The sequence below is a fragment of the Silurus aristotelis genome (genome assembly GCF_946808225.1).
Source record: "Silurus aristotelis genome assembly, chromosome: 9".
Classification (NCBI taxonomy): domain Eukaryota; kingdom Metazoa; phylum Chordata; class Actinopteri; order Siluriformes; family Siluridae; genus Silurus; species Silurus aristotelis.
In genome coordinates this window covers 9,514,539-9,530,116 of record NC_139582.1, presented here as the reverse complement: position 1 = coordinate 9,530,116, position 15,578 = coordinate 9,514,539, and the positions used below count along the sequence as shown (strand labels likewise).

The window sequence follows — 15,578 nt, the reverse complement described above, 5'->3', positions numbered from 1 at the left end:
CTGAACTGTCACTAGGTGGCAGCTGGACATCATGAATTTCTTATTTTTCTTGCTTTCCTCTTTTCCCTCTTTTTCCTCCCCTCCTTCTCACATTATCGCTCTCTGCCTACAAAAAAAAATGGCCATTGGAAGTTTTTTTTTGGTTTTTTAAATTCAGGTACATTTCAATCCAAAAATCCATTTCTCCCTCTGCAGGTGTAGCAGTAAAAAGGTCACGACCCTGTCCTTCTTGCTCGGTTGATTCTTATTGGACAGAAAGTTACAAGAGGAATTGTAACAAGCTAGGATGGTTCAGCTGAATTCATACCGATCAATTTGTAAGAGAAAGATACAGGATCCAAGCCTCGATATTTTTTATATTTTTTTTTCTCAGTAGTCCTTCAGGTCAGTCTCCGTTTACACCAACTTTCATTATGCCATGTTTTTATAGTCGCATTTTCATTGGTGTGTTTGCAAACACGCTCACGCTTACCAGTTTCTGTGTTTTGGTCCGAGATAAATCAAGAGACACGATTATGTTGAAACAATAAAGAAAGAGTGGATGAGGTGACTTTACAAAAGCCGGTTTCTGAGGGGTATATAAACGTTGAGGATCTTTTTTGCACGTCCAGAGGAATTGCAACCGTCTATATTTTAGCTCAAGGACGTCCTGAAGAGTCGCAACAAACATGCAATATAAACGAAATTCACTTGAATTACCATGCATCTGTTTTACATTCAATCTTTCAAGATTGGGCCGTGATGAGATTTAGGAAGCCAGATAAAATATAAACTGGGATTATTGTACTGTTAAACATGTATATTGTTATCTAATCGGTTATTATGGCTAGTAATCAGTGATCGTATCTACAGTCGCATTGTACACTGAGCGATGTTTTGTCGTGGCCATGGCGCAGGTGTAGTGTGATGAGAGCGAGCTGCGATACTGGCCTGAAGCTAACGAGCGTGACGGTCCCGCAAGGCAAAATTTAGCGCCTCAGCAGCTTATTGATCTGCCCTTTGAATGAGGGCAGGAGAGAGAGTGTGTGTGTGTGTGTGTCTGTGTGTGTGTGTGTGTTCGTGCATATAGAGCCGGTGTGTGTAGTGTAGAAGGCCTGAGGCTGGACTCTGTCCTTGACTCTTTACCTCTAAAAGGCCCTGGAGGATGACCCACCCTGGCCAGGAGTTTCCCCAGGGCTTGAGTGCACTTTGCAGCAGGATATTGATTTTGTTGAAGGAGGACAGAATGAGAAAGAGGATGGATGGATTGATGGAAGAAGGACTGATGGTGTGGAGAAGGAGATGTAGGAGAAGACAGTGGCTTCTCCTTGACTGCTGCTCAGGACAGTGAAGGACAGCTTCACTTTGTGGAAGTGTTCGTCACAGTAACACTCCCTCTGTCTGTCTTTTGCTTTCTTATTCCGTCTATCACTCGTCTTTTCTTTTCTTTTTTTTTCTCTTTTCTTTTCTTTTCTTTTCTCTTTTCTTTTCTTTTCTTCTTTTGTTTTCTTTTCTTTTCCTTTCTTTTTCAGCATGTGGGGAAAATCGATTCTAAACAATCTAAAGGCAAAAGATTATAAAAGACAAACAGCTTTTTATCTCGGAAAAAAGAGTTGCAGTTCGTGGCATCTTTCCAAGCCTGATGCTGTGTATTATTACACCACTGTTTCTTGATCAGAAATTCTCATCACTCTCATTTAATGTTTCCAAATGTCCAAATGTGAATGGATTTCAGGTTCTTAGGAAGCTTTTAGAGTTTAATAAGCAGGGCTGAGCGATATGATACAGTATGACATGGATATTCCGATATATCAACACAAGATTTTAACACAAATTTATTTTGATTTATTGTGCAGTATAACGTTAAATTTAGAAAATTGGGATATATCTGTGTGTGTGTGTGTGTGTGTGTGTGTGTGTGTGTGTGTGTGTGTGTGTGTGTGTGCAGTACAGACCAAAAGTTTGGACACACCTTCTCATTCAAAGAGTTTTCTTTATTTTCATGACTATGAAAATTGTAGATTCACACTGAAGGCATCAAAACTATGAACTAACACACGTGAAATTATATATGGAATTATATACATAACAAAAAAGTGTGAAACAACTGAAAAATGTCATATTCTAGGTTCTTCAAAGTAGCCACCTTTTGCTTTGATTACTGCTTTGCACACTCTTGGCATTCTCTTGATGAGCTTCAAGAGGTAGTCACCTGAAATGGTCTTCCAACAGTCTTGAAGGAGTTCCAGTTCACCGGTGACTGTGGGGGCCAGGTCATCTGGCGCAGCACCCCATCACTCTCCTTCTTGGTCAAATAGTGTCAGTGTGACTCTACAATTTTCATAGTCATGAAAATAAAGAAAACTCTTTGAATGAGAAGGTGTGTCCAAACTTTTGGTCTGTACTGTTACTGTAAAGGTCTGTACTAATATATATACAGTGGGTACGGAAAGTATTCAGACCCCCTTAAATTTTTCACTTTTTGTTATATTGCAGCCATTTGCTAAAATCATTTAAGTTCATTTATTTTCCTCATGAATGTACACATAGCACCCCATACTGACAGAAAAACACAGAATTGTTGACCTTTTTGCAGATTTATTAAAAAAGAAAAACTGAAATATCACATGGTCCTAAGTATTCAGACCCTTTGCTGTGACACTCATATATTTAGCTCAGGTGCTCTCCATTTCTTCTGATCATCCTTGAGATGGTTCTACACCTTCATTTGAGTCCAGAAATTTTTGATTATACTGATTGGACTTGATTAGGAGAGCCACACACCTGTTTATATAAGACCTTACAGATCACAATGCATGTCAGAGCAAATGAAAATCATTAAGGTCAAAGGAACTGCCTGAAGAGCTCAGAGACAGAATTGTGGCAAGGCACAGATCTGGCCAAGGTTCCAAAAAAAATTTTGCTGCACTTAAGGTTCCTAAGAGCACAGTGGCCTCCATAATCCTCAAATGGAAGACGTTTGGGACGACCAGAACCATTCCTAGAGCTGGCCGACCGGCCAAACTGAGCTATCGGGGGAGAAGAGCCTTGGTGAGAGAGGTAAAGAAGAACCCAAAGATCACTGTGGCTGAGCTCCAGAGATGCAGTCGGGAGATGGGAGAAAGTTGTAGAAAGTCAACCATCACTGCAGCCCTTCACCAGTGGGGCTTTATAGCAGAGTGGCCCGACGGAAGCCTCTCCTCAGTGTAAGACACATGAAAGCCCGCATGGAGTTCTCCAAGATGGTGAGAAATAAGATTCTCTGGTCTGATGAGACCAAGATAGAACTTTTTGGCCTTAATTCTAAGCGGTATGTGTGGAGAAAACCAGGCACTTCTCATCACCTGTCCAGTACAGTCTCAACAATGAAGCATGGTGGTGGCAGCATCATGCTGTAGGGGTGTTTTTCAGCTGCAGGGACAGGACGACTGGTTGCAATCAAGGGAAAGATGAATGCGGCCAAGCACAGGGATATCCTGGACGAAAACCTTCTCCAGAGTGCTCTGGACCTCAGACAGGGCTGAAGGTTTACCTTCCAACAAGACAATGACCCTAAGCACACAGCTAAAATAACGATGGAGTGGCTTCACAACAACTCTGTGACTGTTCTTGAATGGCCCAGCCAGAGCCCTGACTTAAACCCAATTGAGCATCTCTGGAGAGACCTAAAAATAGCTGTCCACCAACGTTTACCGTCCAACCTGACAGAACTGGAGAGGACCTGCAAGGAGGAATGGCAGAGGATCCCCAAATCCAGGTGTGAAAGACTTGTTGCATCTTTCCCAAAAAGACTCCTGGCTGTATTAGATCAAAAGGGGGCTTCTACTAAATACTGAGCAAAGGGTCTGAATACTTAGGACCATGTGATATTTTAGTTTTTCTTTTTTAATAAATCTGCAACAGTGTCAACAATTCTGTGTTTTTCTGTCAATATAGGGTGCTATGTGTACATTAATGAGGAAAATAAATGAACTTAAATGATTTTAGCAAATGGTTGCAAAATAAAAAAGAGTGAAAAATTTAAGGGGGTCTGAATACTTTCCGTACCCACTGTATATATATATATATATATATATATATATATATATATATATATATATATATATATATATATATATATATACATACAGTGAGGAAAATAAGTATTTAAACACTCTGCTATTTTGCAAGTTCTCCCACTTAGAAATCATGGAGGGGTCTGAAATTTTCATCGTAGGTGCATGTCCACTGTGAGAGACATAATCTAAAAAAAAAAATCCAGAAATCACAATGTATAATTTTTTTTACTATTTATTTGTATGATACAGCTGCAAATAAGTATTTGAACACCTGAGAAAGTCAATGTTCATATTTGGTACAGTAGCCTTTGTTTGTAATTACAGAGGTCAAACGTTTCCTGTAGTATTTCACCAGGTTTGCACACACTGCAGGAAGGATTTTGGCCCACTCCTCCACACAGATCTTCTCTAGATCAGTCAGGTTTCTGGCCTGTCGCTGAGAAACACGGAGTTTGAGCTCCCTCCATAGATTCTCTATTGGGTTTAGGCCTGGAGACTCGCTAGGCCATGCCAGAACCTTGATATGCTTCTTACAGAGCCACTCCTTGGTTATCCTGGCTGTGTGCTTTGGGTCATTGTCATGTTGGAAGACCCAGCCTTGACCCATCTTCAATGCTCTAACTGAGGGAAGGAGGTTGTTCCCCAAAATCTCGCAATACGTGGCCCCGGTCATCCTCTCCTTAATACAGTGCAGTCGCCCTGTCCCATTTGCAGAAAAACACCCCCAAAAGCATGATGCTACCACCCCCATGCTTCACAGTAGGGATGGTGTTCTTGGGATAGTACTCATCATTCTTCTTCCTCCAAACACGTTTAGTGGAATTATGACCCAAAAGTTCTATTTTGGTCTCATCTGACCACATGACTTTCTCCCATGACTCCTCTGGATCATCTAAATGGTCATTGGCAAACTTAAGACGTGCCTGGACATGTGCTGGTTTAAGCAGGTGAACCTTCCGTGCCATGCATGATTTCAAACCATGACGTCTTAGTGTATTACCAACAGTAACCAACATCCTCCCGTGTAGTTCTGGGCTGATTTCTCACCTTCCTTAGGATCATTGAGATCCCACGAGGTGAGATCTTGCATGGAGCCCCAGTCCGAGGGAGATTGACAGTCATGTTTAGCATCTTCCATTTTCTAATGATTGCTCCAACAGTGGACCTTTTTTCACCAAGCTGCTTGGCAATTTCCCCGTAGCCCTTTCCAGCCTTGTGGAGGTGTACAATTTTGTCTCTAGTGTCTTTGGACAGCTCTTTGGTCTTGGCCATGTTAGTAGTTGGATTCTTACTGATTGTATGGGGTGAACAGGTGTCTTTATGCAGCTAACGACCTCAAACAGGTGCATCTAATTTAGGATAATAAATGTAGTGGAGGTGGACATTTTAAAGGCAGACTAACAGGTCTTTGAGGGTCAGAATTCTAGCTGATAGACAGGTGTTCAAATACTTATTTGCAGCTGTATCATACAAATAAATAGTTTAAAAATCATATATTGTGATTTCTGGATTTTTTTTTTTTTAGATTATGTCTCTCACAGTGGACATGCACCTACGATGACAATTTCAGACCCCTCCATGATTTCTAAGTAGGAGAACTTGCAAAATAGCAAGTATTTGTTCAAATAAATAGCAAAATGTGTTCAAATACTTATTTTCCTCACTGTGTGTATATATATATATATATATATATATATATATATATATATATATATATATATATATATATATATATATATATTTTACACATTATTGACAGATATAAAAAAACTGGGAGAAAAAATACAATTTAAATAAAAAAAATATTTGTATTATGCAAATAAACTGGAATATTGTGTAAATTGTAACTACAGTGGTATGGAAAAATTTATTTATTTATTTATTTATTTATTTATTTATTTTTTTTTTTTTTACCCATACCACTGTAGTTACAATTTACCCAATATTCCAGTTTATTTGCATATTACAAATAATTAAATCAGTTCAATTATTGAAATATTTATATTTCAAATAGATATAGATCATTATAATTTATTTAAAATATTCTTTCAAAATATATCTCACATCATAAAATTGAAGTAATTTCATATTTCAACTTTAAAACAAACAAACAAAAAATAAATCGAATAATAATCTTTCAAATGAATGTGTAAGTTTCAGAATTTAAAATCTCTGTTATTTTAGTTCATTCTGAAAACAAGAATGGTCCACGCTGCGGTAAGAACACAATGCACTGAAACTAAACGACTGTGACCTCAGCAGGGCGGGTGAACTTTGACCTCTGCTTTTCTCAATGTGGTGAGAAGTTGCAGAAACATATTTTTCTGCTTTTAGGTAGAAATGAGTGGGAAATGCTTGTCATCACTACCTGCAGAGACAGACAGACACACACACACACACACCTAAACACACACACACACACACACACACACACTCACACACACATTTTAAAACATTTTTGAGTGTATTTTTGACTTTGAGTTCAAGGTTTAACACAGGTAATATATATGTGTGTGTGTGTGTGTGTGTGTGTGTGTGTGTGTGTGTGTGTGTGTGTGTGTGAAAAAGAGTAAATAAAATGCTAGACATTAATATTAATAGTCAGACTTGGATTGTCTCTGTATGCCAGAAATAAGTGTGTGTGTGTGGTGTGTGTGTGTCTGTGTGTGGTGTGTGTGTGTCTGTGTGTGGTGTGTGTGTGTGTGTGTGTGTGTGTGTGTGTGTGTGTGTGTGTGTGTGTGTGTGTGCACGTTTCTGCGATAGATGGATGAATGTGAGTGAATATTAATAACTCTATCTGTCTCTGACCTGCTGTGGAGTGAAAAGAACAATGATGAACACTGAGCCCCCTCGCTGCTCAACAACTATCTCAGGCACCAGCTTGACACTGAGGCCATTTTTCATCATCGAAGCACCTGAGTGTGTGTGTGTGTGTGTGTGTGTGTGTGCAAAACTACACCATTGGTATTAATATCTTAGACATAAATATGAACTTAAGCGCTGCTTAGATGGTTCCATATGTGAGGGAAAAGGTTATAAAAAATGGAGGTGTGTATATATATATATATATATATATATACACACAGTTTATTTTAAAAGTTGTTTATATATAGTCTTAATGGTACATTTTACATTCACCAATTTCTTAGTTTTTTTTGTAATTAATAACATGATTCAGAATCAAAGAACTGAGATGGTCATAAACAAAGATGGTCATTAGATGGTATATGGAGCCTCACACTGTTCACTTCCTCTCCTTCCTGGATAAGGAGAATATATATTATAGTGATTCATATCATCTATTAATATCATTCATATTGTGTCATAAATGATATCTCAAGCATTTGATTTAATAATTAGGTGGTATTTATGATGATTGTGATTTTAGATGCTGAAAATCTACACTCTGGTTTGTTTATAGAATTGAAAAGTGGCAGGATCTTTTTCAGGCGACGTGGACAAACTGGAGGTAAAAAAAAAATAAAAAATCTAATCAGATTACCTTCAAATCACACAACGTGCGTGGACGTTTCCGAGAAACAATATTGGAAAGATGAACGTGTTTCTTCAACTCATTTACATGCCAATCTCTGAATTTCAAGCACTTTGAAGAACAAAACAGTTGTATGTCATCAATAAGGGGCTTCATAAAGACTTGTCTGTTTGCCATGATGAAATCTGTGATACATCACTGTCAGCTGCTCAGCCGTTTTCAGTTCCTTGGTTTCCTCGCTGTTACCTGGAGACGTTCACACATCGACTATATTTCCATTTTAACATGTCCATGTGTGTGTGTAGTGTGCAGGCGTGTGTACCAGCACCTAGGTGCAGCGTTTTCACGAGCCGGTCCGATGCTGTCACGCCGCGAGTTTTGGGCATGAGGTACACACGTTTCTGTCTTCGGCTCGTGTTTGCCCAGGTGTTCGCATCATCCTTTCCTCTACACACCAAGAGCATTCCCTCGATCTTCCAGCCCTCCGTCACATCCTCCACCCCCCTCCCCAGACACCTGCACCACACATTCCACGCCCCGGTGCCAAGGAGGAAGTGTGTTTGAAGACGATGACGGTGTCCGTGTTAGAGTGTGAGCCGCTCGTCAGTTCGTTTGATTCGGAGTGACCTCAGGAGCTTTCGCAGCCCATGAAACACAAGCTTCAACAGTGTGCAGTCCAAACACAACGCTCTATTACATTACACACACACACACACACACACACACACACACACACACACACACACACACACGAACACCAGCGTGCCATCTTTTGCTCTTCTCTCTGAGCCGTTATGAATCCAATACCCGCTTATACTTCCACATGTGGCTGAATGATGTCATGATATGTATAATATTGATCTTATGATGTCACAACACACCTTTTGAACAAACTTGCAGGTTTCATGCTCTTTTTTTTTTTCTTTATCATCATTAACAAATTCTGATTTGAAATCGCTGTTTTTTTTATTTAAACATTTTGTGCCATTATTATAAAAATGTATAATTACAATTTAATAATCAATTATTTATTTATGGTGATTTTTTTTTTTCTTTGTTTTTCATAGGTTTTTTATTTAAATCAACTTCATACAAAATGATTATATATTAAACAATAGTGTATATAGTATATTTAGCTAGTAATAAGTCTGCTGCTTAGAGCACTTGATGTGGAACGTTCACGCCTTTAACGTGAACACCTTTAGAAAGCGTAGTAAGGAAAACTATTTGTTGTATTACAGCTCGACTTTGGTAAAATAGTTTAAGACTCAATAGGCAAAAGAGAAAGCAGTATTTTAATTGGTTTAGATTTCCAAAAATATACATTCTAAAAGTTTCTGAATCTTAAGCGGTCTGTTCGAGAGCTGAAAATCGGTCCATCCAATCACTTGCGTTACACCTATACTTTAAAAGTGGAAAAGTGTGTGTATGTATGTGTGCGTTTTAGAAACCCATCTGCGCAGTGAGGTTGCTCTGTCTTCCGTTTTTTTTGCTGGAATTTGTGAGCAGCTTGATGTATTTGACATGTGCGTGACAGGCCGCAGCTCTTCAAACCCAGCACAAGCACTGTGCTATCTATCTACTCCCAGCTGTGTGTGTGTGTGTGTGTGTGTGTGTGTGTGTGTGTGTGTGTGTGTGTGTGTGTGTGTGTGTGTGTGTGTGTGTTGTTTTTACATCAGAGAAGCAGAGTATTTTCCATCAGCACTTGGTAGTGAAATACACACACACGTCTGTGACCATAGGAGGATCTTCCACTGACATCATTCAAAATAATACTGTAGCTAATCAACCCATTATACCTACAACTTCTACATCTAATCACAACCAACTGAATGTCCTCACAAAGTCTCAAGGGGCACTTTTTCCTGACCTTGTGGACACACACACACACACACACACACACACACACACACACACACACACACACACACACACACACACACACACACACACACACACACACTGGCTTTAAGATTGTTGAGGAAATGTTTATCCTGCTTATGTCTTCCTGCATCTTCTTTCATCTGCCTTTGTTCTCCATTTCTCCCTCTGTTTGTTTCTCTGTTCTTTTCTCTGACTGTCCTTCGCTCATTCCCCTTCTGTCTGTCTCTGTCTGTCTGTCTGTCTGTCTGTCTGTCTGTCTGTCTGTCTGTCTGTCTGTCTGTCTGTCTGTCTCTCTGTCTGTCTCTCTGTCTGTCTCTCTGTCTGTCTCTCTGTCTCTCTGTCTGTCTCTCTGTCTGTCTCTTTTTACATTTTTTTATTCATCCCTCTCTTTACCAATTGAGTTTCAGTTTGGTAAGCTTCATTTCTCTCTTTGTTACTCTCGCTGTCAATTCCTCAAATTTTTTCTCTCTCTGTCTATCCATCACTCTTTCTCTTCTTCTCGCACGTTCCACTTTACTCTTTGTCTATCTGTCTCTTTTCTTTCTGTATTTGTCTGTCTGTCTTTCCCTCTCTCTCCCCATCTGTCTTTCTCCCTGTCTGTCTGCCTGTTTGTCTGTTTCACCCTCTTTCACTCTCTCTCTCTCTCTCTCTCTCTGACTCTCTTTATCTCTCCTTCTGTGTCTTTCTCTTCCTGTCTGTCTGTCTGTCTGTCTGTCTGTCTGTCTGTCTGTCTGTCTGTCTGTCTGTCTGTCTGTCTGTCTGTCTGTCTGTCTGACAATTTCTTTCTCTTCCTCTCTCTCTCTTTCTCTCTCTCTCCCTCCCCCTATAAATAGTGCAGGTTATTTTGTTTTGTAGGTGCATCATGTCTATCATGTATTTGTTTATCCCGCTGTAAATAGAATAGCTGAGGCCTTAGAGCCCCACATACTCCTTCTTCACATGAAGGTGTTTAAAGCAGGTGGTTCAATTCAGCGTGGACTTCTGATAAGAAAAAGTGCCCTCCTTCAACCTCCAGTGAGGCATTAATAAATAAACTGGTCATGATCTACACAAAACCTTTATAAAAATCATCAAAGACACAGATAACACACACACTCAGCATGCGCAGAGACACACATTCAGTCCTTCTTCCGACCCAGGACTTAACCTTTCTTTTCTCGCCTTTGCTTTCATGTTATTAAAGGAACATTTTATTTTGCCCTAAAAGTCAAGCCCCATTTGAGCAAAAGTGCACACACTCGCTCTATTCCAGTCAGTCATTTGGAGAGCGTTGGCATTATTAGCGCTGCTGAAATGTGAGAGCGGGCCTCAGTAAATGTCTCGGAATATATACGAGTCTCTTTTCACCTTAAACATCACAGTAGTGTGTGTGTGTGTGTGTGTGTGTGTGTGTGTGTGTGTGTGTGTGTGTGTGTGTGTGTGTGTGTGTGTGTGTGCATGTGTAAGTTTGGTGTAAGTGTGCAAGGGTGTGTAATCGTTTTACCGGACTACTGAGGGGGCGAGAGTGTGCTTCATACAGACTGAATGAGGGTCACTTGACCCTTCTGTGATGTTCCCTCAACCTGAACTGTGCACCTGCATGGACAAAGTGTGTGTGTGTGTGTATGTGTGTGTGTAGAGGCCCAGGCCATGCTGCCCTTGTGAAATTTATTTGAGTATCAGGATTTTTACACTGGTTGCCATTGGATTTACAGGTCAAGCTGGAATGTTGGGCCCAATGAAAAGCACTTTGATCGGGCGAGGCGGAGCTGTAAAAACCCGATACCTCCACCAACAGGAGATACGCAAAGGGTTATGGGAACAATCAGAAGGTTTCACGTCAGGCTTTACGTGTGTCATTGCGTTTGTTGGCCAAAAGATGAACCCAGCATGCCTGTCCATGTATTTATCTATTGAATTATTTATTAACACATTTCACACATTTGTGGAACAGATTGAGAACTGACAGTAAAATAAACCAGAGCCTGTTTTGTTCACAGAAGGTATGAAAATGATTAGCAGTTCTTTCTAACGTCTGGTTGACATGCCCCAATACTACATTTTCATTTCACAATGACACTCTTTAAACATTATTTTTTAACCTTAAAATTCCACAAATCCTATTATATTATATATTATAAAATTGACACTTTCTCTCTCAATCACCAAAGCGGATTAACGATTTCGAGGACATTGTTTTGTGCTTTTCTGTCCAATCAAATGCTCAAATGCTACTTGATTTTGGGCGAAAGAAATCGTTTCAACAAGCATGGGATGGAAAAGGTTCTGTTAGGAAGCACAGATTTTATTCAGGTTTCCAGCTGTAAGTCGGTTAATAGGAAATGGCTTGAATTATAAAAGTGAAAAAATCCTGCACAAGTGAATCCACCGCATTGTTATTGCTCAGACAGCATCTATGTTCCGAACTGTCATAGACGAGTTACGTAAGGGGTTTGACGTAAACGCTAAACGCTATTGGCTATTTAAAAAAGGGGAGGAGGAGCCAATTAAAAACGTTTTTCCTTGACTTTACACAAAGCATTTAAGGCACTTCATTGGACTTTAATACTGAAGTACAAACTTTAAAAACAAAAAAGCCTATCTAGAATATTACATTCTCAGTTCTGATTGGTCAGAATATATTGATTAGCTAAACACTAAAGATGCTATGGCAAGATAGTCAAGTGCAATCACAGGTTTCTATCAAATGCACTCCTAATAAGTTAACGTTCGTCATAACAGCTGGTTTAAAACGACTGTCTGGTTTATAGTCCACATAAACAAATGCTTTTTTTTTTTTAATGTATTGTTTTCAGTAACGGGAAGTTTATTTTCTGTTTATTGAAGGAGTTTCTGGTGTCGGAGATTTGTAAGAGTCACATGGAAATGTTATAACTGATGTCCAATATTGGGGAAGTCTTTAGGGCTGTAGTTTTACTGTATTATTAGGTTCAAGAGTGAAGATGGAGAAACAATGTGTGTGTGTGTGTATAGCAGGTATAAGATGAGAATATGATGTATATGAGGAATACAACACTTTAGGTTCGCTTTTTCTTTTTCTTTATTTATTTTTTATAATAAACACAGCTTATTGTTTAGTGTATTACTAATCATTAACACACATCTGGTACTCAGTCTGAAGATCATTAACATTAATGAAAGGAAATAAAAGATCTCATTTATTTTTAATTGGATACCCGTGTGCTTGATTAAGTTATAAATGATTAATAACATTTAAATAAAGAGTGTCGGCTGTGCTTTACTAATATTCCGGTTGTATTTGTGCTGTGCAGAGGCGTAGGCTCCTACAGGAACTTGGCGAGCAGAAGATTCCCTTCCTGTCTCCCTCAGATCCCGGCTTCCAGAAGCTAGTGAGTCCTTCTGCTTCTGATACTGCATTAATCTGCTTAAGTGACTATTAAAAGATATAAAACAATGAAAAGAATAATAATTGATTTCTCTCAACTGATGCATAGGTACATTATACATTAAATACAGTAATCTCCTGGTTTATCATTAGACAAACTTATAGAGAAATGTATGTTTCAACAGGATTTTCATGTTGAAATAATTAAATTTATTAATACAAATATAATTAATTATAAAATGAAGTAAAATGTTAATACAGTACAGTACCGTATACATAAAAAAGCATTTTTTTATCGCAGGACACCAAACAAAACCTTTGCTGTTTCCACACGGACGGTTTTAATTGCCGGATGTGTGCATAATGGCTGTTTTTTGGGAATAGGGATCTAATTTAGTCTCTAATCCATTACCACAGTAGATGCCGGTAATGCTCTACTTAAGAATGTGAACCGCCATTGAAGAAGAATCATGGCAGTTTGCTTGATCATGCTTGATTGATTAGTAAAACAAAAGTTTAATGATTTAAATAAATATATATATATATATATATATATATATATATATATATATCGTGAATAAATGTGTTGCATTGATGGTTTTAATTGCGCCTCTTTTATATTTATTTACTCATTTATTTATTTTTGATTTTTGATTAAAATAAAACAGAATTTTGACAGCCTAATTATTGACACTTATTTTATATTTATGTACTTGCTGTCTTACTTCCATAGTTTATTAATCAGAGGAGTGATCAGTTTTATTATTCCACACACTAACTTGAATTTATTTGCGAGGTGAAACAAAAACAAAACAAAAGCTTGTTGCTTGTATCTTTGTGTATATATTCTTGCTTCATCATTGCTTCTTTGATGTGAGATGTGATGCATTAATAATTGTGTAAGTGAGATATAAGGCTCTTTACTGCATTATATACTGGTACTGTTGTCAAAAGCTAATGTCTGTTGTGCTGCAGTGGGACACCAGTTATTCGGGACTGATGCTGCGGTGCGCAGGCAGCCTTTCCCCGGGCCTGGACGAGCGTGTTCAATCCGCACTGATCACTCTGCGTGACCGAGGCTGCCTCCTAAGAGATCTGGTGCGCGTGCGAGAGCGTGATGTTTTCACGGCCGTGTCGCGTGCTCTCGTTGGCCAGCCCGGTTGCACCTACCGCTACCTGGACACTCGTCTCTTCACCATCCCCTGGCACTGTGAGGACGACGAGGGCTTGGGACGGAACGAAGGCCATGGAGACAAACCCTGCTGTGACGCCAGGCTGCGAGCTGCCTGCAAAGCCTTATGGGAGTTGAACCAGTTCTTCTGCTCGGACGTGCAGCAGCATCAGAACGCCCGGGCCAGCAAACGCAAGCGCAGTGAAGAGGAAGAAGGAAAGGAAGAGACCAAACGTGAAGGATGTTCTGAAGATCGAACATGCGAAGAAAAGGAAGACAAGAAGGCGGGAGAAGATTCGGATAGCGGACAGGGCTGCTCTCGCTCGTCTCCTCATTCTTCCAAATCCGGCCCGATCCGGTTTAACATCACTCTCATTAACTACATGGACCCGGCCGGCATGAGCCAGCTGAAGGAGGAGCCGTACTACGGCATGGGGAAGATGGCGGTCGGGTGGCACCATGACGAGAATCTCGTTCCTCTTTCACCTGTCGCTGTTTATAGCTACAGCTGCCCGGGAGAGAGCAAGACTGAAGGTGAGGGCGTGACACAAACAGTGTGTAACACCGAGTTAGTGTAAAACACGATCAAAGAATTGACATGAATCGTTAGCAAAATTGTAGTTATCATTATTGCAAGGAGGATCGAATATTCTAAAGATTTCTGCAAATATGAATGACATATAAAACACAATGGGGGGAAAAACATCAGTGTGTTAGCAGAGTGCCACCAGATTTTACAGAAATTCTCATGAAATGTACTGAAGCAATAAAAATATTTTTTGAAAACGTATTCCCTTAGGTGCTGATGGAACGATGTGTTGTTATGGAGAGGATCATTATGTAGGGAATACTGAATGTGTATAAAAATCTGCTAATTATTTATACTTCACTTCTACTACCAGTAGTAGCCTTCTTTATTCATGGCCTTTGACCCCTGGTTAATGCCTGTACCATTAAAAAAGTAATCAGCTCTTAAAATATAAACCTTTAGTAGGTTCTCCAGTGGTTCTTAAATCAGATATTGTATTTTGTGTTCTTGGTAAAACCACAGAAAGACAAACAATGTATGTTTATGGGTTCTAGATTGAATTATTAGATTGAGTTTCTTCATAGATAATTAATTCATCGTTAACTACCCAAAGAAATCCCAAGCAGTCTGAAGCCGGGTTTAATTTTAAAACTCGCTGCGAGCTAGAAAAAGAACCCCAAATCCTCACTAATGCAGGACCCTATTTTGGATGGAGACCTTTAAAAGTTTTAAATTTGCAGTTTTAATTTTAAATAATTAAAATTTTAAACAGGTCTTAATAGTCCGAATGTCCATATAATGGCAACTGTAATGCCCACTGAAATGCTCCCACAGCACTTTAGAAGGTTTGTATTTGTTTGTTTTCGTGGTGTTGTAGTTCTTTCGCTAGTCCTGATATCGTTCGACTTCAATTGAATTCCTGTTGGTCGTAAAAAGGTCTTGAAAAGTCTTCAATTTGCAGAAACCCTCTTTTCCCATTTAGGAGCATAAAAACAACACTTTATGCAAAATGTCATATAAAATACTTAATAGCTTTAAAAATAGGCTTCTAGCCTTTCCAATGAAGGTTGAGCATGTGACATTAGAATCCGGTCTCACCAGATCTTCACCCATGATAT

General features: G+C 39.2%; 1 protein-coding gene across 4 annotated transcripts in view; it reads left to right on the top strand.

The window, feature by feature from the left end:
• The window catches only part of fto (FTO alpha-ketoglutarate dependent dioxygenase), a 172,671-nt gene that overhangs the window by 18,273 nt on the left and 138,820 nt on the right, over positions 1-15,578 (top strand). For all 4 annotated transcript variants that reach the window (XR_014535146.1, XR_014535147.1, XR_014535148.1 and 1 more), the window contains exons 2-3: positions 12,687-12,764; positions 13,736-14,465. Coding sequence is in view for 1 of the 4 variants with exons in the window: in XM_083550898.1 (XP_083407024.1) it covers positions 12,687-12,764; positions 13,736-14,465 (808 nt within the window). In the remaining 3 variants the exon portion in view is untranslated. The remainder of the gene's footprint in view (positions 1-12,686; positions 12,765-13,735; positions 14,466-15,578) is intronic.